This window comes from Salmo salar, chromosome 01, assembly GCF_965601325.2.
Source record: "Salmo salar chromosome 01, fSalSal1, whole genome shotgun sequence".
Taxonomy (NCBI): Eukaryota; Metazoa; Chordata; class Actinopteri; order Salmoniformes; family Salmonidae; genus Salmo; species Salmo salar.
The window spans coordinates 61,117,271-61,142,471 of record NC_138291.1 but is presented as its reverse complement, the minus strand read 5'-3'; the positions used below and the strand labels follow the sequence as shown (position 1 = coordinate 61,142,471).

General features: G+C 44.7%; 1 protein-coding gene across 16 annotated transcripts in view; it reads right to left on the bottom strand.

Moving 5' to 3' along the window:
- Positions 1-25,201, bottom strand: part of LOC106606575 (dual E2 ubiquitin-conjugating enzyme/E3 ubiquitin-protein ligase BIRC6) — a 151,353-nt gene that overhangs the window by 42,945 nt on the left and 83,207 nt on the right. For all 16 annotated transcript variants that reach the window (XM_082975553.1, XM_082975571.1, XM_082975584.1 and 13 more), the window contains 3 exons: positions 24,832-25,049; positions 22,095-22,259; positions 20,791-20,956 (listed from right to left, as the gene is read on the bottom strand). In XM_082975553.1, coding sequence (XP_082831679.1) covers positions 20,791-20,956; positions 22,095-22,259; positions 24,832-25,049 — 549 coding nt within the window. The remainder of the gene's footprint in view (positions 1-20,790; positions 20,957-22,094; positions 22,260-24,831; positions 25,050-25,201) is intronic.

Below are 25,201 nucleotides of genomic sequence, written 5' to 3'. Positions count from 1 at the left end.
TCCCAGTTAGAGGTATTTCTCTCATGGAACATCTGAGCGCTTCCTTGCAAAGCCAGAAAGTCACAGCTGAAGAGTTTTCTTCCATTGGCTCGAAAGTGGATACTGGTCGATAAGTGCTCACATGATCATTCATTGAACGGTCAATCAGGGGCCGTGTCCAAATAAACGGTCTACAGACAGTATGGGTGAGTACACAAAAAAATAGTTTTATATTATGCACATTTTCGAAAGTCTATTATGTTGTAAATGCCCAGATGTCATACTAATTTTGGCTTTTCATCTAACAGAATTCACTGCACAAATTTCTGGAATTTTATAGTCACAATGCATTGGAAGAGGGGGGCTGTGAGTTTTGCTTGCTAGATCTCTTCAAGTAAAAAACAAAGCTTGGTTGCCATAGGCTGAGAGAGATCCCATGACCATTAATTCCCTTCAGTATTTACATTGTATGTAATTTACAAGTATTATAGTGTAAACATGTACATTTTTTTATTTATTAGCCATTCTTTAATAATCGCTTCATTTAATTAAATGTATAGACAGAAGATGTTGTAACTGTATACATGATATGTACTGTTAACGATTATTATTACTACTGAAACTAACTTTCATTATCCACATTGCATTGTACTGTATTTACTGAAATGCTGTACCACTATACTGCTTTGGCAGTATCTACAAATTGCATTTCATGCCAATAAAGCAATCTGAATTAGCACGAGACAAAGCGTGAGTGCGAGCAAGAAAGCTCGCGAGAGAGAGTAAGACAAACTTGTTGCTGCCATAGGTTATCGTACCATCAGGTAGAGCCCGTCTTGACGGTATCAAGACTCTAGCTAGCAACAGTAGCCAGCTAACTAGCAAGGCTAATTGAGGCTATTTTGCTCAACAACTCCATATGAAACAGCCTAACTGTTGGTTGATCATTGTAGCCTACGCCTTCTCATTTAGCCAACTTAATTTTGTAATTTTAATTCCAGTTTGCATTGATTAGAAATCTCCCACTCTGATTGACCGTCAATAACAAGCTACACGTGTAAAACGGATGCGTCTTTGTTTAATGGGTGCACTCATAACGGTCCTTTTATTCAAATTTCAAATGGTCTATCCTTGTAGGCTATGTAGCGTTGTCATATCATTTATATATATAAAAAAATAGACAAAGCCTTAAAAGAATGAAAATAAAATAAATAAAAAAAAATACGTTTCCCAAGTAATCGAATACTAACGTCCGTTCGGATAGTCAAATAACCGTGCCCATCCCCAATAGAAACGCTAGTTTTGGTCGCAAAACTTGTTTTACAACTGTTTGAAGTATACACCCGTGTCATGGTGAAAGTAACAGTAAACTGCATTCGTTACCTATTCACCTCAGCACTATAATCTGGTAAAGTATGTCAGTCACAGTCTAGCTACATGTATAGATGAACGGTTCCAGCGCTGTAGGATCTGTATCTACTACGCTTTGTTTCAGGACAAACTGGATCACTCAGAGGATTATAGGCTTGAGCTGGATTCCTTGATCAAGCAGGTCGCCAGCCGACGTAAGAAACTGGGGCAAACGCAGAGTGGAATGTTTACCTTTTCTACGCAGGTGGCTGAACGGCGTTCGCGCTTGTTGTATACATCACCTTGTTGTTGTCCGACTGGCCAGAGTAGCCCGGAGCTCCCCCATCTGACAGCGGAGTCGAAGGAGCACAGCAAGAGGAGCATGGCAATCAACGATCGTCGCATGTCACAAGCCGTGGAAGCCGAAGACAGCGGCCTCCAGCAACGCAGTCTACAGTCCCAACGAGAGGCCCGGAGCGGATACCAACAACCAATAGTTTCTCAGTCCTGATGCCTGTTCTTCCTGCACCTTCGCCGCTGGGGGTACCTGTATCTGCGGCCACTGTGCCTACTCCTAAGATTTCGAAGTCGACATTGGCAACCTGCTCTGGATCGAGCGGTGCTTCTACATCTCCAAATTGATTCTATCATAGTCCATGTGGGTTTTAATGACATTATGAAGGGCAGCTCTGAACAGTTGAAACTGGATTTTAAAAGAGCTGATTGACTCTCTGCTAGACACTAATAAAATACCCGTCTTATCTGGCCCTGTGCCCTCTCAATCGTGGCATTGAACACTTTAGCAAGATTCTCTCTTCACATCTGGTTACATGATTAATGCAGCCCAATGGGTGTAGCTTTTGTGGACAATTTCGATACCTTTTGGAAACTAAAACATGCTTTATAAGGAGGATGGGATCCATCCAAAACACTTGGGTTTCCTAGATCCTTTCACAGCATTATAAGGCTGCGTTGAGACAATGACTTAAGCCCAGCTCAGTTAATCCCTACCATTGTGATGCTGAGTTGTCATAATTCTTCAGCAAATGTACATTATACCAGGGGTTTTGGTAGACAATGCAAGTAACCTAATTTAAGTTCCTCTAAGTTCCCTGAATGCCTCTGCTGATCGTACAGCTATTGTATGCAGTAATCATGTGCCTATGAACCAGTTTTATACTGTTAGCACTGAGGCGGTGTGCCCTAGTAGGAAGTCCACTGTGTGCAGCTCACCCTGCACTAACATAAATAACATGAGCATATCTACTTCTGCTAAGCTTCCCAGTAAAGCAATCAATCAAAACAAGCATCCCAGAAGGTGCTCAAAATAGCCCACGTTAACATATGTAGCTTAAGAAACAAGTTCCATGAAATCAATAATTTGCTAGTACCAGATGACATTCATATTATCTCTGAAACTCACTTATATAGATAATACCTTCGATACAGTGGTTGCAATACAAGGTTATAACATTTACAGAAAAGACAGAAATGCCAATGGTGGAGGTGTTGTTGTTTATATTCCCGAACCACATTCCTGTAAAGATTAGAGACGATCTCATGTTAAATACTGTTGAAGTAATATGGTTACAGGTTCATCTGCCTCACCTAAAGTTCATTCTTGTGGGAAGCTGCTATAGACCAAAGTGCTAAGTCAGTATCTGGATAACATATGTGAAATGCTTGATAATGTGTGTGATATCAACAGAGGTATATTTTCTGGGTGGCTTAAATATTGACTGGCTTTCATCAAGCTGACCACTCAAGAAAAAGCTTAAAACTGTAACCAGTGCCTGGTTCAGGTTCTCAGTCAACCTACCAGAGTAGTTACAAACAGCACAGGAATGAAATCAACATGTACTGATCACATCTTTAATGCTGCAGAAATTTGCTTGAAAGCAGTATCCAGATCCATCGGATGTAGTGATCACAATATAGTAGCCATATCTAGGAAAACCAAAAGTTCCAAAGACTGGGCCTAACATATTGTATAAGAGGCCATACAATATGATTTGTAGTGATTCCTATGTTGTTGATGTAAAGAATATTTGTTGGTCCGTGGTGTGTAATGAGGAACAAACAGACACTGCACTTGACACATTTATGAAACTGCTTATTCCAGTTACTATTAAGCATGCACCCATTAAGAAAATGACTGCAAAAACTTAAATCCCAGTGGATTGATGAGGAATTTAAAAAATGTTATGGTTGAGAGGGATGAGGCAAAAGGAATGGCAAATAGATCTGGCTGCACAACCGATTGGCAAACGTATTGCAAATTGAGAAATCATGTGGCTAAACTGAATAAAAAGAAGAAGAAACTACACTATGAAACAAAGAAATGACAAAGAATGACAGTAAAAAGCTTTGGAGCACCTTAAATGAAACGTTGGGAAAAAAGGCAAACTTGGCTCCATCCTTCATTGAATCAGATGGCTCATTCATCACAAAACCAACTGATTACGTTAACTACTTTAATCATTTTTTTAATTGGTAAGATTAGCAAACTTAGGCATGACATGGCAGCAACCAACGCTGACACTACACATCCAAGTATATCTGACCAAATTATGAAAGACAAGCAACGTAATTTTGAATTCCGTAAAGTGAGTGTGGCAGAGGTGAAAAATGATTTTGTCTATCAACAATGGACAAGCCACCAGGGTCTGACAACTTGGATGGAAAATTACTGAGGATAATAGCAAAGTGTGTGCTCCCAGGCTTGGAGGGAAGCAAAAGTAATTCCGCTACCTAAGAATAGTAAAGCCCCCTTTACTGGCTCAAATAGCCGACCAATCATCCTGTTACCAACCCTTAGTAAACTTGGGGGGAAAAAATAGTTTGACCAGATACAATGCTTTTTTACAGTAAACAAATTGACAACAGACTTTCAGCAAGCTTATAGGGAAGGATATTCAACAAGCACAGCACTTTCAAAAATGACTGATGATTGGCTGAGAGAAATTGATAAAAAGATTGTGGGGGCTGTCTTGTTAAGACTTCAGTGCAGCTTTTGACATTATCAATCATAGTCTGCTGCTGGAAACACTTGTGTTATGGCTTTACACCCCCTGCTATATTGTGGATAAAGAGTTACTTGTCTAACAGAACAGAGGGTGTTCTTTAACGGAAGCTTCTCCAAAATAATCCAGGTAGAATCAGGAATTCCCCAGGCAGCTGTCTAGGCCCCTTACTTTTTTCAATCTTCACTAATGACATGCCACTGGGTTTGAGTAAAGCCAGTGTCTACGAATGCAGATGACAACACTATACGTCAGCTACTACAGTGACTGAAATGACGGCAACACTTAACAAAGAGCTGCAGTTCATTTCAGAGTGGGTGGCAAGGAATAAATTAGACCTACATATTTCTTAATCTAAAAGTATTCTATTTGGGACAAATCATTCACTAAACCTCAACTAAATCTTGTAATAAATAACGTGGAAATAGAGAAAGTTGAGGTGACTAAACTTCTTGGAGTAACCCTGGATTGTAAACTGTCATGGTCAAAAGATATCAATACAACAGTAGCTAAGATGCGGAGAAGTCTGTCCATAATAAAGCGCTGCTCTACCTTAACAGCACTATCATCAAGGCAGGTCCTACAGGCCCTAGTTTTGTTACACCTGGACTACTGTTCAGTCGTTTGGTCCATCTCTCCTGGCTCAAAGTGGAGGAGAGATTGACTTCAACACTACTTGTAGTTATGAGAGGTATTGGCATGTTGAATGCGCCGAGCTGTCTTTTTGAACTGCTGGAGCACAACTTGGACACCCATGCATACCCTAAAAAGACATGCCATCAGAGGTCTCTTCACAGTACCCAAGTCCAGAACAGACTATGGGAGGCGCACAGTACTACATAGATCCATGACTACATGGAACTCTATTCCACATCAAGTAACTGTTTTATGGAACAGCGGGGACTGTGAAGCAACGAACACATGCATACACACACGATAATATATGCACTATATTGTAATGTTTTAAAAATTGTATAGCTGCCTTCATTTAACTGGACCCCATGAAGAGTAGCTGCGATCCATAATAAATACAAATTACACTTGCAGTATGATCTGTTTTCAAAGCAGAGCCAAATCCTCTAGTTAAATAGTGGACCTTCATGGTCATGGCTTGCTAAGACTCCAAACAGGCTTGCAACCGCAGGGCCAGCCTGGGGACCTTGTATAATTGACCGGGCTGGAAAGGGACTGGATGGGGACGTTAATAAAATTGAGCCAATATATTCACAAGTCGGTGTAAGATCGTTCACATGACAGAAAACCAAAATAAACAGTCCTAGGAGCAAAAACAGGTTAAAATCAGAGTGACTGATAACCATATACTGTACTTCATTGAAACGGAAGAATAAGATGAGAGAAAGTTAAATATCAGGAGGGCAACTCAAATGAAGGAGGAGTGCTGAAGGGCTAGAGTGAGTCACTGCTGGAAACTTTGATTGGATCATATACGTTGACATACATTTAGAAAACGCAATCCTTCTGGGGAACTGGAGAGTGCACGCTCTCGTGTTTGTCAACATCAGCACCTCTACATGTTGGGTTGGGGAGTCTAACTTATGTAAGGGGGTGATAGAGGACATGCATGCTGGTTGGGGTACCATTTTTGCACACAACATGACAGTGCAATTTGGTAGTTCAGGGGGAACAACAGTCCCTCTGGTGAGGATGAGAGAAATCGGGGTGTGGAACAAAAGGTTCCCATGTGGCTCAGTTGGTAGAGCATGGCACTTGCAATGCCAGAGTTGTGGGTTCGATTCCCACGGGGGACCAGTATGAAAAAAGTATGAAAATGTATGCGCTCTCGATAAGTACGTATGCTAAATTACAAAATAAAAAAATAAAAAGGTAAAGCGTCGTCGCTTTGCTGCTACTGCTTCTCAGAGTAGAGACCCCTGAACATATATTTATACAATCCCCACTACGCCTCATCTCTTAGCCACGTCCTGTCCCCACCCTCCTCTTCTCCAGTCTAGCTGTGCCTGACAAAGGGATGTGCTACGTGCATTCTGCCACCGTGCTGCGTTGAGGAAGAGGTCGCTTCATCTCTTCTCCCCTAAAAAAAATAAACAATTTCGTTGGCAGTAATAGCCCCGGTTGTGTGTGCTCAACCAGCCCCCGCGGCCGAGGAGGAGACTGTGGGAAGCTTGAGCGTTGTCCCCTCTCCCCTCCCTCCTGCCACAAGGACCCGGGCTCTCTCGCTTTCTGCTTGGTTATGCAATGCACGTCTCTCCCACGGCTTGCACAGGGGACCCGCCACAACACAGCCGCCACCAGCTGCAGGTACAGACCAACATAGCAACAGCTACGCAGCAGCACTCAGGCTTTCCAGCTCTCTGGGATTTTACTGTTCTACCTGGCTCTTTGGAATACCACTTGCTGAGCGGTGAGCTGTCTGTAGTAGCCGCCACAAGCGCTAGCGTCTCCAGAGTAACCAAGCGCGGCTGTGCCTCCGGGTTTCAGCGGCAGGCGAGAGAGAGGCGCCTCTGAAAGGCACTAATTGCTCTGCTCCCGAAGGTGGGAAGCAAGAAAGGAGGAGAGAAGAGGGGGCGTGTACATTTGTCACAGAGACTGTGGCGCTCGCTCTTTGAGCTGCTAAGAGGGTCAAAAAGACAAGAAGAGCTGAGGAGGAGGAAGAGGGGGGCTGTGGTGGAATTTGGAATTGGAAAAGAGAGGGGCGGGAGGATGGGGATCGTAGTGGGGAGGGAGGGGGAGCGTATGGGGAGAGGGTTTCTCCAAGCCCCCTAGTGCTTCAGTTTTGGTGGAGGAGACCTGAGGAATAAAACAAAAGCAAAAAACGGAGACTATAGCGCAACCAACACCAAGACAGCATTTAACCCAGGGGGTGGCGCAGAGGACTGGAGAATTCATACGGCAAGAAGGGGGTGATTTTTCACAGAGAGCAGTGTCTGCGCAGAGCCACGCACCAAGGCGCAGTTGGGAGCCAGGATCTCCTTTCCCTTTTCATTCCTTCTCTCCGACGCTGGGAGCGAGGCTACGCAGCCAGCCTCTCCTGCTTCCCCCTAATGCAGGCTCCCGTGTGTGGCCATGCTTCTCCGCTCAGGACCCAAAAGCATGCTGGATGTCACCCCACTCTTCACGCCGTAGGGTAAGAAACCTTTTTCACCCATCTTTCATCAGCTCTCCTCCGCCCTCTTTCTATTCTGTCTCTCTTCGGATGGATGGTAGGAACTGCCTGTTTGAGATTCAGGGGGGGGGCTGCTGTTTTCGCGGGCTGCTTATTGTTGACGGTGTTGTGGCTGTAGCTTTGCGCCGCATGCCTCTCAGCCCTGGCTGGATGTGGCAGTGTCACTGACTGTTTACCTCCCTGTAGATTTCCCTGGGAGGTCTGACACCAGCTAGAGCACCGGCGCCGTAGGGACACTTACAAGGAGTGGTGGGCAGAAAATCATTAACTACCTTTGGGGGGAAAAAAGGGAGGGAGGGTGGGTGTAAGGGGCTCTAAATGGGAGCATTAAATTATGCTCGTTTTGACACGTCCAATGTCATTGAACATTTGCGGGGCGTTTAACTTTTGTGTTGCGGCTAGACATTAAGGGATGTTGAATACTAGGATTCTATTGTGGTGGACACAACAGCTATGGCAATGAATAAACAGAGCATAGGAATTATTTGGTTCGATCACCATTGATTTCTTCTTGAGGATTCTGTTGGCTAGGCTAGTCGAGGGCTGTTTGGTTCAATTTTCCCCAGGGCGCCGTATAAAGCACATGTAGAAGAGGACGAGTGGGGAGGGGAGTTGGATGCATCGTAGCGGTGCAACCTTAAAACGAAACATCACATTCATTCCCATTGTCTGTGTTCTCTTGATTGTGGGCGTGCGTTGTTTCTTTTCTCTAATGTTTGTGTCTCTGTATGTGCCTATGTCACGTGGGCTACCTCCATCCCCCTCTCTCCCTCTGCAGATAAGTGCCAGCAGCACCCCTGCCAGGTTGAGCGAGTATTATGGCCATGGGTCCCACGGTCATCACTATTGAGGAGGTGCGGGCGCTGGAGAGCAAGGAGGAGCAGGAGGAGTCCATTTTGGCCTTGCTGGGCATCGTTGGCACTTTCCTCAACCTCTTTGTCATCGTCTTTGTTTACATATACACTGTCGTGTGACCTAAGCCAGAGTAGGAGTGATCCTCCAAAACGACAAGGCACAAACCAAGATTCCTTTTAATCCTAAATCAACATATACTGGATTTTAAATCCCGAGCTCCTCCCCTTAACTTTATACTAGTTAAAAACGACATGAGCAGTTTCCCAACACAGAGAGTGAGGATGGACAGTTATGTGGAGGAGGCGTCTCACAGCCACGAACCAGGGAGATAACAGTGAGCTGTTGGCTACATCAGGACCATAGCTGTGCTGGATCTGGATCCAGGATGGGCAGACAGACACTGGCCCAGCCCCAGCCAGGGTTCACTTTCCCAGGCTACAGGCCAGCACAGCCTGGAGTGGAACATCACCTTAGACTCATTGGCGTGATGAGGGAAACAGTGTTACTGACAAATCTCCTTTGTCAAATGGATTATAAAAAAACGGAATAAGGGACACTGATGTCACTGGCCTGGACGGTTCAAGGGGCATGGCGTGGAGGAGGCAGTGCATGCACAGAACACTGGGAAGCCATTACAGATTAACTGTACACCACCATATCCCATTGGTAATCTTCCGGGGACAGCGTTTTAAACTGCTTGGTGGGATGTCACAGTGCACGTTACCCCGGCAGTGTGGCTCTGGAGGAGCTTAATGTAATGTGCTGCTTGCCGTCAGATAGGCCACACGCACGCGCGCACACACACACACACCCCCCCAAAACCAAAGGGTTAGTCACCGCTTCTCATGATTTGACAGATCACAACAGAGCGATCTCTATTGTCTGTATCTCGCTCCCGGCAAGAACTGATCTGCGAGGAGAGCAGGAGTGGCAATTACTAGGAAACATTTCTATTCCAATTGACCACCTGGGACTTCAAAACCAAACTGGAGATCTGCAATAAAAAAGGAAGTGGAGAGAAAGACCGACAGGAGAGCCTGCGGTGGTGATGAAATCATCCACAGGGGTGGAAAGGACCTTGTGGGCACCAGAAAGAAAGCTCCATTCTGCATTTACTAATACATAAGGCCTGGCTTACACTGTCTCTTTCTGCATATTTTTCCACGTTCTGTTCGGTTATTGGGGGGTGGGGGGGGCGTATTTGTTCATGTTGATTTCAGGGTAGTGTCAGTAATCCTGTTTCTGTATAAAAATGTAAAGCTTTTATAAATATATGGATAAACTCTAGATGTACTGTGCTATAGGGAAAATGTAAACAATAAAATTAGAATATATGAATTGGATTAGCCTCAAGCCTAATCTATGATGGGTTCTGTGTGAGAATGTATGCATAAGTAAATGCCTGTCTGAGTATGTGTGAGACAGAACGCATAGATGCCAGTAAGGATACGAGACATACGGTGAAGATGATGGGTGCGTAACAGGAAGTTTGTCACATACTCAAAGGGGCTGGATGGGGACTGTATTTTCACCTCTCACAAGCTTATAGCATGCCTACAAAGTGTTCCATTAGTTAGGTACCCTCCTACTCAGACTAGTATTAGGATTCAGAGAGAGTCTTCAGCTTTCACAGCTCAGTTTCAGATCAGGAAATTGAAATCGTGTCAGTTGCACCTACCTCAATGTGCTGTGTGGGAGCGTGTGTATGTGCACATTGTGTGTGAATCAATAGGGTCAAGGACACACAAGATGAAGAAAGTAGCTAGCAAGTACAACCTAGGTAACTACACAAGTGAACAACGCACACTGTTAGGAAACACCACATGATACAAAACCAAAAGGGTCGCTGTAATCAGACCAGGTGCTATTAATGACATCGCGTGCTCACGGAGGAAAACGACAAGAAACACAGCAGCCCAATAAACCTCATCCGCTCCCAGCCCTACTTCCATCTGCCTGTTCCTGATGCTAGAGGCTGGGACTGCCTAGGAAACTAGTCAGGCTTAATCCTCATGTGCACAACATCTCTTCCACAGTGATCCAGTAATGTCAGAAAGGACAACCCGCTTTCAAGGCAATGCTCTTACCACGTGGAGTACTCTTACCACGAGGAGTACTCTTACCACGGGGAGGCCTGCCTGCGATCCATACTTACCGCTGCCCTTACCGCCTTACTGCTAACCCAATAGGCATAGACACCCATATATACTTCAAAACGGCCATACAGAGAAGATTCCATAGTAGAATAGGCAGCCAGCCGGGGGTAGATTGTCATATGCAAATAGGGGGAGGGGAAGCGTTAATGAATCTGGGGAGGTGAGTCGTTTAACATTCACCTTGTGGATTCAGATCCACTAGGAACATGTCCAGCAGTAGAGACAAGCACTGTAGAAATGTAGTATAGGTGCTGAGAACTGGAGCAGTATAGGGCAGTCACGATCCCCACAAGGGCCTCTCCATGAGATTATGGGGTCTGGGCCATGAATAACCCGTCCAGCCCTCTCTCTGGAAACCTCCCTTGTTCAGATGACCCACTACATCAACGTACAGGCCCATTAAACACGGATGGCTTCAAATCACATCTGCTTTTGAAAAGGGTGGAATCGGAATGAAGGCAAGAGGGAAGAGCGGAGGAGATGCTAATGCGGCGGAGCTAAGCCATCCCTGCTCATGGTTTCTGCGCGTAGATGGAAGCACTTGGCCCAAATGCAGTATGGAGGATTCCTCACCAATACACCCCACAGAGAACGCTTCACCAAAGCGTGGACTAGATGCTTGTCCTGTTTAACAAGCTGTTCCTAACACGCTCACGGAAGGACGGTGAGGTGCGGGAGGGGTCACGTGTGAGGACGGTTGTGTAAAAGGGGAGTGAGCGAGGGGAGAAATAAATGTCATTTTCAATTAAAATAGATTAGTTTCGCAGTGACATTAAAAGGCATTACCTCTCACTAATGGTCTAACTTCCTGTGATGGAGTGCGCGGCGGTGTAATGCGTCCCAAAAGGATTGCCAAGACACCCGATGACTAATGTGGAATAATACGCAAGCGGCACAGCCAAGTTGGGAGATTAGCAGGAGGAATGAGTGTGGCCTGAGGCAGATCGACTGAGGGGAGAGGGAGGATGGGAAGAGGGGCAGGCAGAGGCCACAGTAAGCAATGGGACACAAAAGGGTTTCCCCCCGTGCCTCTTAGGAGAGCATGGGTAGGCTGGGCTAAGAAATTCGTCACAGCACGGCGGCTATTAGGCAGCACACTGAGGATGAAGAGCATGAATGGAGACAGAGGAGTGTGGTGTTGTAGCCTTAATGATGCTTTTAATGTCATCTAGTGTGGTATCCCTTAATAAAGCTAGTAGCCAGGTTTTTAATGTATCGACACTGGATGAATGGTGCATGGTATGAGAATGGGTTTGGACTGGAGTAGCCCATCTTAATAGATTTCAAAGAAAGATTGATGCGTTTGGTGTCACCCCTGAAGCAAAGGTACCGGCACTTTTCCGAAACACCACGCAATCCAAGCTGCAAGGACCTAGGCCTACAGATTTTTTTCTCTCTCACTAAACTGTAAAAAAACATAACCGTTTATACAAGTAGGGCTGTCGCGGTCATGGAATTTTGGAAGACGGTAATTGGCCAGCCAAATGACCATGGCCACCGTAATAACTGTTCAAATAGCAAAAATAAACTATTATTTATTGAATTGTATTTATTTTGACACTTTCTCCTCCTGACTGCAGGTTCTGCCATAGAAATATAATGAAAAGAATGGGCATCCCCATTCAAGTCAATGATGGCATAATGGGTGGACTGGCGGCCATTGCTATTGTACCCACAAGCGCAACGCAGTATGTAAAAATACACTACAAGTATGTGGACACCCCTTCAAATTAGTGGATTTCGGCTATTTCAGCCACACCCGTATAAAATCAAGCACACAACCCATGCAATCTCCATAAGTAAACATTTGCAGTAGACTGGCCTTACTGAAGAGCTCAGTGACTTTCAACGTGGCACCGTCATAGGATTCCACCTTTCCAACAAGTCGGTTTGTCAAGTTTCTGCCCTGCAAGAGCTGCCATGGTCGACTGTAAGTGATGTTATTGTGAAGTGGAAACGTGTCTAGGAGCGGCAAAAGCTCAGCCGTGAAGTGGTAGGCCACACAAGCTCACAGAACAGGACCGCCAAGTGCTGAAGCTCGTAAAAATCTTCTGTCCTCGGTTGCAACACTCACTACCAAGTTCAAAACTGCCTCAAAGCAACATCAGCACAATAGCTGTTGGTCGGGAACTTTATGAAAAGGGTTTCCATGGCTGAGCAGCCACACAAAAGTCTAAGCTCACCATGCGCAATGCCAAGTGTCGGCTGGAGTGGTGTAAAGCTCACCACCATTGGACTCTGTGTAGCAGTGGAAATGCATTCTCTGGAGTGATGAATCACGCTTCACCATCTGGCAGTCCGACGGACGAATCTGGTTTTGCCGGATTCCAAGAGAAAGCTACCTGCCCAACTGTAAAGTTTGGTGGAGGAGGAATAATGGTCTGGGGCTGTTTTTCATGGTTTGGTCTAGGCCCCTTAGTTCCAGTGAAGGGAAATTAACACTACAGCATACAATGACATTGTAGACAATTCTGTGCTTCCAACTTTATGGCAACAGTTTGTAGAAGGCCCTTTCCTGTTTCAGCATGACAATTCCCCTGTGAACAAAGCGAGGTCCATACAGAAATGGTTTGTCGAGATCAGTGTGGAAGAATTAGACTGGCCTGCACAGAGCCCTGACCTCAACCCCATCAGACACCTTTGGGATGAATTGGAACAAAGACTGCGAGCCAGGCCTAATCGCCAAACATCAGTGCCCGACCTTACTAATGCTCGTGGCTGAATGGAACCAAGTTTCCGCAGCAATGTTCCAACATCTAGTGGAAAGACTTCCCAGAAGAGTGAAGGCAGTTATAGCAGCAAAGGGGGGACCAACTCCATATTAATGCCCATTATTTTGGAATGAGATGTTCGACGAGCAGGTGTCCACATAATTTTGGCCATGTAGCGTATGTGCAGTGATTTGTTGATTCAACTCAATATATTGCATGAGCCACATAAGTTAGCATCATTTGAATTAACATTCAACATCACCATGGAATTATTGCGTCAGAATACCAGGCAGCCATACTCCCAGACGGTATTAGATAGAACGTCGCAGCCCGCCCGCCTTGGGGGAAAACAACCCATGGTTACCCCATTGGCTCACTACAAAAACAACCTTTTTCAAACCCATTTTCTTGTTGTCAGCTTGTTTTAGTCAAAAGCACAACATATCTAAAGATTACTTTTCAACGTCGACTGCTCCTGAGCATTCTCACTACTTGTAAAAAATGTAAAGTAGGGCTTCCCGCATGCCCCTTGTCATGACGGAGCTAGCAGCTAACGACCGGAATATTAAGCTAGCAAAGACCAACAAACAAAACTGACTATACAGCTACAAGTAGTGAGTGGAGTTACAAACGGACTATACTAAACAAGTTCAATATCTTACCTGTGAGGAAATGTTTTCCACACACATAGCTACGTGTAGCCTACTTGGACACCTGGTCCCCACAATTTCCCACACCGAATAACCTGAAGCCACAGGGCTCTAATTCCCTACATGGGAGAACTGTAAGTCAGAATGTTTTATCTGGTTACATGTACATTAAACACAGCAGTTGGCGCTTTTACAATGGGGGCCAATGGAAAATAATGTTTTTTTCCCCCCCAATTTGTGGTCGAGGGGAATTCCTTCTCACGGCAGAGTATTGCAAGTGTACCCATGAGTTTACCAGTCAAATCGCCAGGTTCCAAGCCCATTCTATATGTGCTGCTGCATTGCGGGGGCTTTGCCTTGGCAACCACAGACTATTTTGCTTGTTTCAGCAAGTTACGGACTCAAACGCACAGATGCCCGACCATCCCGTCTTCAGTCAGCGGTTTGTTCCACACCAAAAGGTTTAAACGGTTATGAAGTTTTCATTTTCATGACCGTCTTCATCCATAACCATCAGCTACAGTTATACAGCAATTGTGCTAGCTCTTTCTACAAGCATCATGTAAAAAAATGCAACGCCATTGAAGGTAAATGGTAGACAAAATGGAAAGTGAAAGCAGTACATTAAGTAGAAATGAGATGGAGGTTTCAATCCCTCCTTCCAGCAGCATATGACAGTTGATCATTAGTGCCACACTCCTACGGAATACCAAGTCTGGCTCTGTCACCACACCCACAGTTATCAACCTCCCAGGGATGCCTGCCCCCTGCCTTGCACTTAATGCATTTTGGAAGGAACACCCCCCCCCCCCCCCCCACTACTCCTCAGCACAGCACGTTATATAAAAAAATACATTTTAAAAAGACGTCAGGAGTGCTTAGGTCTCTTCTCATTTTTAGATTACCAGCAACCTCTTGACATTGATTGACAGCTCATGGCTCTGAGGGCTGGCGCCGATACAACAGAGTGAGAGGAGCCCATCAGCGCACACACTGAACCGATTCAAACTGACCCTACTGCACAGTGGATTCATCACCAAAAACACGTCAATTGAAATATTAGTCCATTTTAAAAAGGCAAATGTTTAAATCACAACAATGACATAGGAGAAAGGCCAGCGACAACGAAGAGGCAGTAAACATTATGGGATTTAATAGCAGACAGCCTCGGCTGCATGTTTGCACACACCACGCTTGAGCGTGTCTGAGGCATTTAAAAGATAATGAGGACCAATTACAATACTCATCTCTTTATCTGCTGTTATTTAATTATGAGACCAGGGGCGCATTAATGCACACCACAACACACATACAGGAACAGACAACACACTGACAACATCGGACAAAGAGGCAGTTGCGGTTACATACACAAAGCTATTAGCTACCGCTACCTGATATGCAACTATTATTTAATTACGTTATAAAGCAAATCCTTCTGAATGGAGGCCACGTTCATACAGGCCCACCTGCCCAGTTTAGCTCAGAACAAACAGATTGAGAAGCATAAAATCATTTTAGGGCGAGTCTATGCACCTTGTTGAAATCAAACATGCCAATAACCTGTCCATATTCAGGGAAGTGATGTCTCACGCTAAGGGTTCATTATAAGCAAAGTATTTGTAGAGAGAACGCAATGAAAAGGTTTTTTCAAGGTTATTTTATTTCCTTGGTAGTGTGCCAACTCGCCATTTTATTCCTGGCAATGGCTAAAGGTCTGTGAGCAACTGTTCTGTTAATATTCAGAAATGACTGGACAAAAACATAAGCGAACCATAAATTCACCACAAAATGTGGATAGATCACCACAGATTCTCCTATCCCCCACAGATTGTGGATGGATTCTACTATCCCCACTAGTGCTTCACAGTATACTCAAACGTATGTACTTGAACATGAAAAACAGTGCGGTACTAGAAGTTATTACTTCGGTAATACTGTCAAATGTGTCTCATGGATCACCTGTCAGCCAATGTCCTCAGAGCGTGAAAGCACTGTGCCTGCTCCACTTAACCTGCACTGGGAGACTGGGCTGCATCATGTTAACTCCCCACTCATGCTGCACAGAAGTAGGCACACTTGAATAATGTGACACGGCATGAAGAAAAGTAACTGTACGCAATACAACGCCCATACAGGCAAGAAAATTTTACAATGCAAGAAGATACCGGTAGCTTCAGTGGCGTAGCGCAGTTTCGCAGTGCAACCCCGCAATGTTGTAGACATTTTGTTCCCTCATGGGGCAGAGAAAAATGTGCAGTATTAGGCTGAGATAATATTTTGCTGTTTAAGAGCTTAAGGATTCTTGAAAGATGGGGAAAATTTACTTTTTCCCCCACAAATATTTGTCTTAATATTAACAAAATTTGAAATATATAATTTTGATGGACCAAAGTATCAGCTATCAGACCATGTGAAGGAACCTAATAATAAAAAAGAAATAAAATGGAACTGGATTTATTTCAACTCCGTTAGACAACATAAAAAGGAATGTCATCTTTACAATTATTGTCCAACAAGTGTTTTAAGGCAATGATCGTTTAAAGGGACATGTCTAAAACTTCCAACTTCATAACCATCATCTCCAGCACTATCCCAACATCAACATGCAAAAACTGCGTGTTTCTATGTTTTGTAGTAAAAAAGATGGAGAAAGATTAGTGTTTTCAATGATATCATTGGTGTGCATCGTGTGATTTTAACCAATTATGATTAGGTATTCCCTGCTAATTGTTTGATGTTATTGTAAATACTTATATTCCTCTCTTTTTCACTACAAAACAAACACGCATGTTGATATTGGGGTGATGCTGGAAATGAATATGAAGTAGCCTTTTTTTAATTTCCCTTCCTAACATCAGATTTTGCTTTATAGCACTATTACATGCTTCAGGGCTAATTTTGTTAGTATCTTTGGCATGTTTTTCTAGATTTAGAACATAAAACATTTATAGAGCAAACATCCTCACTTCCGTCTAGCACGCAAATACTTTAAGTATAAATGGCAGAAGTGATTAAACTGTTTTCAGAATATTGACAAAATACTCAGGTGACGGAGTTGATAAATACTCAAAATTGACATTTTTGCCTCTAAAAATAACAGTTAAATACAAACATTAGTAAAATGATGAATTTGAAAATCCCCAATAAACACTATTCTATCAGATCTTTCAGATGACAAACAAAATCTGAGCTGATATTTTACGGAGTTGACAAAAATTGCATTTTTCTTCATTAAAGTGGTATATACACAGTAGCAATTTTGCTTTTCCTCAGATGCTTTATGACTCAAATCTAATTAAATGTAACATACTTGAACCAAAATTCATTTTCTATCAGACAGAGGGAGTTGACACTTTAGGGATGTGACCATGATGCCAATATTGTTGTTTAAATCTATCAAAAGTAGAACTTTATAGACCATGAGTGGTCTTATTAAACTACATTGTAATGAGGACATGAATAAGGGGTCCTAACGGTATAGCGGACCCTGCTCATTCCTGATTCATTTAGGATTTTAGACAAATCTGACAGAGTTGACCAAATCTCCAGACACATCTTTTCGGAATCACAGTTCTTTAAAGTCAGAGGGTTATTGCAAGAAACCACATAAGAATGAATTATTGATACATATTATTCTTGCCTAGTGAACACCGTCATTACTGGTTAAAGAGACCGAGCACACACTTCTACAATAAGCTACTTCTATGCAAATGTTGTTGACCAGTATAAGAAAATAAGTCCAAAATGGAAGGGAAACAGATTTTCATGTGGATACAGATGACATCAGCCAAAACAAGCTCAATAACGCAATGCATGCACACACTTCCTGAATATGCATTCATGTGAATAGGCCTGGGCTACATCTTCATTTATAAATAGAGAACCATTTAAATAAATGATTACCATTATGTTAGTTAAAAACAAAGTAAAATTGATTGTATGATTGATTCATTAATGCATACATGGCTGTCTCTGAAAAACGTTGACGTAAAAAACGTCCAACGTAATGATATTGAACTCACGATTCCCAAAGATTGAACAGAGCAGTAGCCAAGTTTGTCTGGATCATTATGTGCCATTCTGTGACTTTAGTTAATATGCCTTCGTTTTTTTTCTTGTAGCGGTATCGTTTCGATAGAGTAACGTGACGGTATCTAAGTCAAAAGTCCGACAGTATATGGATTCTCCTATCCCGACAAGTTTGCACTATGCCCAAAGATAGAGAATGGATTCTACCATCCACAGATAGAGGATCGATTCTAAATGTGTGGGGGTTGGTTGGGTGGGTGGGTGGGTGGACTGAACACTCCTGTTAAGAGTGGTTTGGGATGAACACAGGCCTGCATGCTCCTCTGGAAACCCCCAGGGTCACAGCTGAACAGACAGCAAACCTAGTCAGTGCAATGGATTGACCCATCATTTAACTCAGTGTTCAGTTAACTCTGGGTCAGCCCTCACCACCAGGGACTAGGGATTACCTTTGAGGATTACCATCATATCCTGCTTTCACAGAAAACCTTTTCAGACCCTGATCACATCAGCGTAGAGACTCCGCACAGAAAGCACTGTAGAATGACGATGGTACATGCTCAGAATAAGAATTACCTTCACTAAACTTTTCTACCACAATACTCGAGGGACAAAAGGTTCTAAGAGTTGCTCGGTGCGGGGAACTAATTATTTCTAACAAAAACGTCTGTTGCATATTAAAAATATATAACACAGCATAGAGAACGAGATCGTGTCGAGCGGTGGACACTTCCTATCGTCAGAAGATAAAATGTCATCCAATTTTCCACATAATAATTACTACCAGACGAAGTCACAAGTAACAAATAATCAAATTAGACAAAATCTATTCTTTCTCGCGCATGGAAAAAAAACTGAATCATAAGTGGATGGGTATCTTGAAAACCTGGATTAATATCATTTAAATTGTTTATTGAACTTTATTGGAGAGCGTCGACCCCCACAGAAGCAATAGCCATGTTAGAGGAAGATCCTGCAGCTCTGTGGTCTCATCAAGCACACACCACCCCCCATGTGTGTGTGATCCCCACACACACACACACACCACCACCACCCACGCTCTCACTGCAATTTACCAGGTTGCCTAGCTGCAGAAAAGACAGTCTTTCACATAAAAGACCTCATCTAAGGACATCACAATGACGAGAAGGGAAAAAAAAGGTTCTCCTACTAATAATTTGCCTCCTTTAGAAATGTCATTGTATTTCCAACACAATATAAATGCACTTCTGACTAATTCGTCATCAATGCATTGAGTAGAATAGGAGAGAGAACATAGAAAACAATTGTGAGGAAACGTGCAACACATAAATATCCTACTACCCTTAGCGCAACATTTGAAAACAACTATGTGGTCTTATATGCCAGTGGTTCCCAAACTGTGGAGCACCCCCAAAGTTAAGAAGATTGCACTGGCACACACACCCAACCCACCTCACCTGGGGAGGACATAACTACCATCACATGTTGTTGGAGACCAGGAGAAGCCATAGATCATGAGAAACACAGTACTGAAACGCAATAAACAATTTTAAAAAGGGTATCATCTTTCATCATAACCAGTGCTGATACACTAAATGGCGAAAAGTATGTGGACACCTGCTCGTTGAACATCTCATTCCAAAAATAATGGGCATTAATATGGAGTTGGTCCCCCCTTTGCTGATATAACAGCCTCGCACTCTTCTGGCGAGGCTTTCCACTAGATGTTGGAACATTACTTCGGGGACTTGCTTCCATTCAGCCACAAGAGCATTAGTAAAGTCGGCCACTGATGTTTGGCGATTAGGCCTGGCTCACAGTCAGCGTTCCAATTCATCCCAAAGGTGGCCGATGGGGTTGAGGTCAGGGCTCTGCGCAGGCCAGTCAAGTTCTTCCACACCGATCTCGACAAACCATTTCTGTATGGACCTCACTATGCACAGGGGAATTGTCATGCTGAAACAGGAAAGGGCCTTCTACAAAACTGTTGCCACAAAGTTGGAAGCACAGAATCGTCTAGAATGCCATTGTATGCTGTAGCGTTAAGATTTCCCTTCACTGGAACTAAGGGGCCTAGCCCGAACCATGAAAAACAGCCCTAGACCATTATTCCTCCTCCACCAATCTCTACAGTTGGCACTAAGCATTCAGCGTTCTCCTGGCATCCGCCTAACCCAGATTTGTCCGTCAGACTGCCAGATGGTGAAGCGTGATTCATCACTCCATAGAACGAGTTTCCACTGATACAGAGCCCAACGGCGGCGAGCTTTACACCACTTTACACCAAGCTTGACATTGCGTATGGTGAACAGTTATTTTGCTGATGTTGCTTCCAGAGGCAGTATTGGAACTCGGTAGTAAGTGTTGCAACAGAGGACAGAAGATTTTTATGTGCTACACGCTTCAGCACTCTGCGGTCCCGTTCTGTGAGCTTGTGTGGCCTAACATTTAGCGGCTGAGCCGTTTCCACTTCACGATAACAGTACTTAGTTGGCCGGGGCAGCTCTAGTAGGGCAGAAATTTGACTATCTGACTTGTTGGAAGTTGCCATCCTATGACTGTGCCACATTGAGAGTCACTGAGCTCTTCAGTACGGGCCATTCTACTGTCAATGTTTGTCTATGGAGATTACATGGGCGGTGTGCTCATTTTTAGACACCTGTCAGCAACGGGTGTGGCTTGAATAGCCTAACCCACTTATTTGAAGGGGTGTCAACATACTTTTTGCCATGTACTTTTTGCCATGTAGTGTACATACTTTTTGCCATGTAGTGAACCTATCTAATGAATTGTTGTGAGATTTGCCATCGACTTTCCCGTTTCATTAAAGGCAAAGCCATCCTAAATGGAAGTTATCATAACCTACATGGAAACTTTCAACACAAAGTCTAAAGAAGAGTGTTCATTCACCAGAATCGTTGCGTAGGTAGGAGGACATGGCTGGAATGAGGCAGGACTGGCTGAGCAGCTCCTGCAGTACTGTGGGCAGGGCGTTGCTGTTGTGGCCCCTGCTCTCCCCCATAGGGGCCTCTCCGTGGCTCACACAGCCTGCTGGGTTGATGTAGCTGGCCAGCACCTGACAGACAGAATAAGTGGCGCACACATATACTTTTAGCAACACGTGTAGGCCTTAAGGCTGTTTGACAGTTGGTCTAACGATATGTCATGAACATTCTATTGGTCGGCCAACATCAAACTTGTGGTTATGGAAATGTAAACAATACGCCACTGCACGATATCAGCAGCCCGGTGCTCCAAATAGCATACTTGCACTATTTTAACACCAATAAACTCGTCCATTTAAAAATGTATTTAGTAAATGTCAGCCTACCCAGCTAGCTTGTTAACTAGCTGGGTAGCCAGTACAAATAATGACCAGAGTATAGCTGACCACATCTTAACTTTAACAATGAATAAAAAGTAGCTATAGGAAAATAAACCCACAACATTATTTGCAAGGTAATGATGGCGAGCTTACAGAAAATAGCTTAAGGTTGCGAGTGTTTAGAAATAAAAGTAGGTCATTTTATCATCATCATCTGAGAATTGTAGAATTTGTCCAAAATAGATTTGCTTTTGTTGCTGCAGCAGCCCAGTAACCACGACAACAGACGATGCAACAGTCGCAGAGGTATTCACTTTTTTCCATGTCTGTGCGACAAGGAAACCGACAGTCTGAGCGACGGTCTACAGACATTCCATCAGAGTATAAATTATGTTTTCACCAGCGACACTTGTCGCATTCTAATTGTCGACAGACTTGACGGTATACCGATTTTAAACCTTCTACCCTGAGGTAACTAGACAGGAAGTACTTCTGTAAAGTACGTAAGAGCATAGGGCTCCCGAGTGGTGCAGCGGTCTAAGGCACTGCATCTCAGTGCTTGAGACGTCACCACAGACACCCTGGTTCGATTCCAGGTTGTATCACAACCGGCCGTGATTGGGAGTAAAATAGGGCGGCGCACTTTTGGCCCAGCGTCGGCCGGGATTGGTTCTTAACTGACTTGTTAGCCAGTTAACACTTTTATACCATTAGGGAAAACCCTCAGGATTTTCCCCCCAGGTGCACGTTTCAGTCCATGCCCTAGCATTCCACAGCAGATTCAAATAACCAACCCATCAAGCTTTGATTATTTGAATCAGCTGTGTAGTGCTAGCAGGGGGTGGGGGACGGTCAGAGTTTGGGAAACCCTGGCATAGGGGATTCTTACCTGCAGAAGACATGTGACGTGCTCCTCTTCCAGCCTCTGCTTGGTGAGGGCCTGCTCCACGTCCCAGCCTGAGGCAGTGGAGCCTGTACCGAACCCAGTGCCCTTGGCCCAGTACAGCTGCTGCTCCTCACTGGTACCCCCTCCATGACCACTGGACACAGTTGGCTGGGGACAGACAGAACCAGAGAAAAAGTCATCAGCACAAAACAGGAAATCAGCAGGTGAAAAGTTTAGCTTACTTGTCCACTGTGATGACAACATAGGCCTGGACCTACAGATAATAGCATTCCACAAGCTCATGAAACCAGCAAAACACCCCAATTTACACTGAATGCAGCATAGGCTACACATTTGGATTGAACAAGATTACCTTCCCTTTCAAAGTGTCAGTCTTCACATCAAAGGGCGATTGAGATCCCAACGCTGGTTTTCCAGGTAAAAAATTCAATATCAAATCAAAACATAACTAGCCTACCCACAGCCCCTGCTTGTCGCAGCCCTGTTATACACTTGGAGGCACTTCTAGTTCTGCTCCAAGCACATAACCAGCAGTTTGAATAGGAGATCGTGTCAAATTAAAAAAAAAACAGGAGACGGAGGGCGTTTGCTCGGGTTGACCCGGTGCTGTGCGAAAGACACTAGAGCCAGTGGTACAGGGAGGGGGCCTGTTAGCATAGCGAGAGCTAAGCTACGGATATGAAAGGATGTCTGAGTTAGACGAGAGGAGAACGTTTAGCCTTCTTGAGACTGCATCCTTTCTGACAGAGCGGCTTTGGCGATCATCAGGCGTGACGCGGCGTGCTATAAAGATCTATGGCAGGGGCTGACTGACAAGCGGCTAATGATGCGCTCTCCCAGCACATCTTTAACGTCGCAGGAACGCTCCCAACGTGCACACAAGCGTTAGGGGAATGTTACTGGCTAAATGGAGCTGTACATGCACCTCTGCCAATAGAGATCACTGTCAAGTCTATCAGTCAACTGGGCCGTAGCGGAGACCATACAGCATTTACAATTATTATTATTATTTTTTTTTACAGCAGGTGGGATGAGGCTGCTGGGATTTTTGACCAGTTCACTGTATTTTAAAAGCCAGCCATCGTGTGTGTTTTGTATAGGGTCGAAACAGGGCCCAGTCCTGCCCCTGTCCCAGCAGTACAGGGAGGGAGGGGAGGGGGGGGGGGGGGGGTATGCTCTTGACATAAGAGGTTGGAGATTAATCACTGAGCCCTGGAACATCAAATCAGGGAAGAGGCTCACTTTCCCAGATAAAGAGGGATGGGGGTGTGTGTGGACTGACCGTCTGCCGGGCTCTAGCCATGGTCTCATCCGCCTCCAGGACAGTCATTACCACTGTGACAGGACTTTGGCCCCGCGCTCAAGCCATAAGCCCGGAGATCTGTCCTCAACTCTGACAACTCCATAAATCCACACTGGTGTGTGGACTGGAGCGCCTGCTGAGACAATCCACAGTCACACCGGGTTGTAGCGCTGTAATAGCCTAGCTATAGAACATATCATCTACGGCGGTTTAGCTGAGTTTAGGCCTGTGATCTATGGCGCTTGGACACTTGTGGTGGACATTGCTGGGTGCTTGGAGTTTCTCCTAGCCTCAAACGGATGTTCTGGTTTTCAGGCTAAATGGAAGGAGGCTGTGATGCAAACTTCCGCTATTTGACGTTAAACAAGGTGACACTCCATCTCACCCCCCCCCCCCCCCCCCCCCGCTGGATTGGTTGGACAGTGCAGAAGAGACTATCCCGACAGTTATTATTCTTCTAATCAAAACCAGTATGTGGGGGGGAGGAATCTAGGTTCAGGCGTTTCCTTTACGCCTGCTACGCCAGGTTAAGCTTCTAGTGCCCAAAATCAATACAGTGATCGATACAATTTGGTGGGTGAAATCTGGTCTTTGATCTGAGTCGTTAGTCATCTTTGAGTCTCAGAGGTCCTAGAAGAGTCCGGAGTACTTTGAAAGGCTTTGAGCAGGAGGTAAGTCTTGACGCCCAGCAGAAACCTCAATAGAAGACAAATCACTCCATTTAATGGGCATGGCAGTCAGAGTCCATGATTCAATTCCTATTCATGATGTTCCCTTCTGCCTGGAGTTGGCAATAATACAAAAGGACACGTCTGTTCAAAGCCAGACCTGCCTCTTATCATGCCCACTAAACAACTACCCAATTTGTCAAATGCTCAGTGGCGATATGCATAAGAGCGCCGAGTAAAGCCCTGCCAGGTAGAGTAATTAATAACATGACTGATCCTCACCGCCCATCTCTCTCTGAGGGAAAGACAAAACGACGTATTTCTCCCTGGAGAGCGAGGACCTCTTATTGCGTCAAGCCAAACGCATCGGAGGCAGCGTCTGAACACTAGACAAGACTGACACACCATGTCAACCCAACCCAAAATAGGTTGACGCTGACCTCGATCCATCATGGACACACAAGAGAACGCAAATGGACAGAACACATTTCCACTGAGATCTGTCCACATCTGGTGACATACGAGTATGAGTGAGCTGTGTTTTCATTCATGCTCTGTCGAGCGAACACACACACACACACACACACACACACACACACACACACACACACACACACACACACACACACACACACACACACACACACACACACACACACACACACACACACACACACACACACAAAAAATCACCAGGAGAGAGAGAGAGTGAGTGCATGTGTTCCGGACTCCAGTGTCTGGGCCTCACCTCTGAGGAGTTGACACTGGCGTTGGGGACACGGGGCGCGTGGTGGCTGAGGGCTGACAAGCAGGCCAGGATGAGGTGGATGGCTCCTATCTCCAGGGCCATGCGACGCAGCAGCACGCCGTCGTCTGTGGTAAGAAGGGTGGTGCTGAACAGGGCCCGCAGCACATGAAAGGGCAGCGTGGGCAGCACATTAGCCGACGGAGACTGCAGAATGTGACCTAAGGGAAAGGGAGGGAGAGATACAGCCAATCAAGGAAGGGGAGAGAGACAGGGCGTATCTCAATATGCATACTACCGTGCTCCACACACTCATGCTCTGAGTGCGTTCTCCAATGACGTTCTCTTGGGTACGTTCTTGTGAGGACTAGAG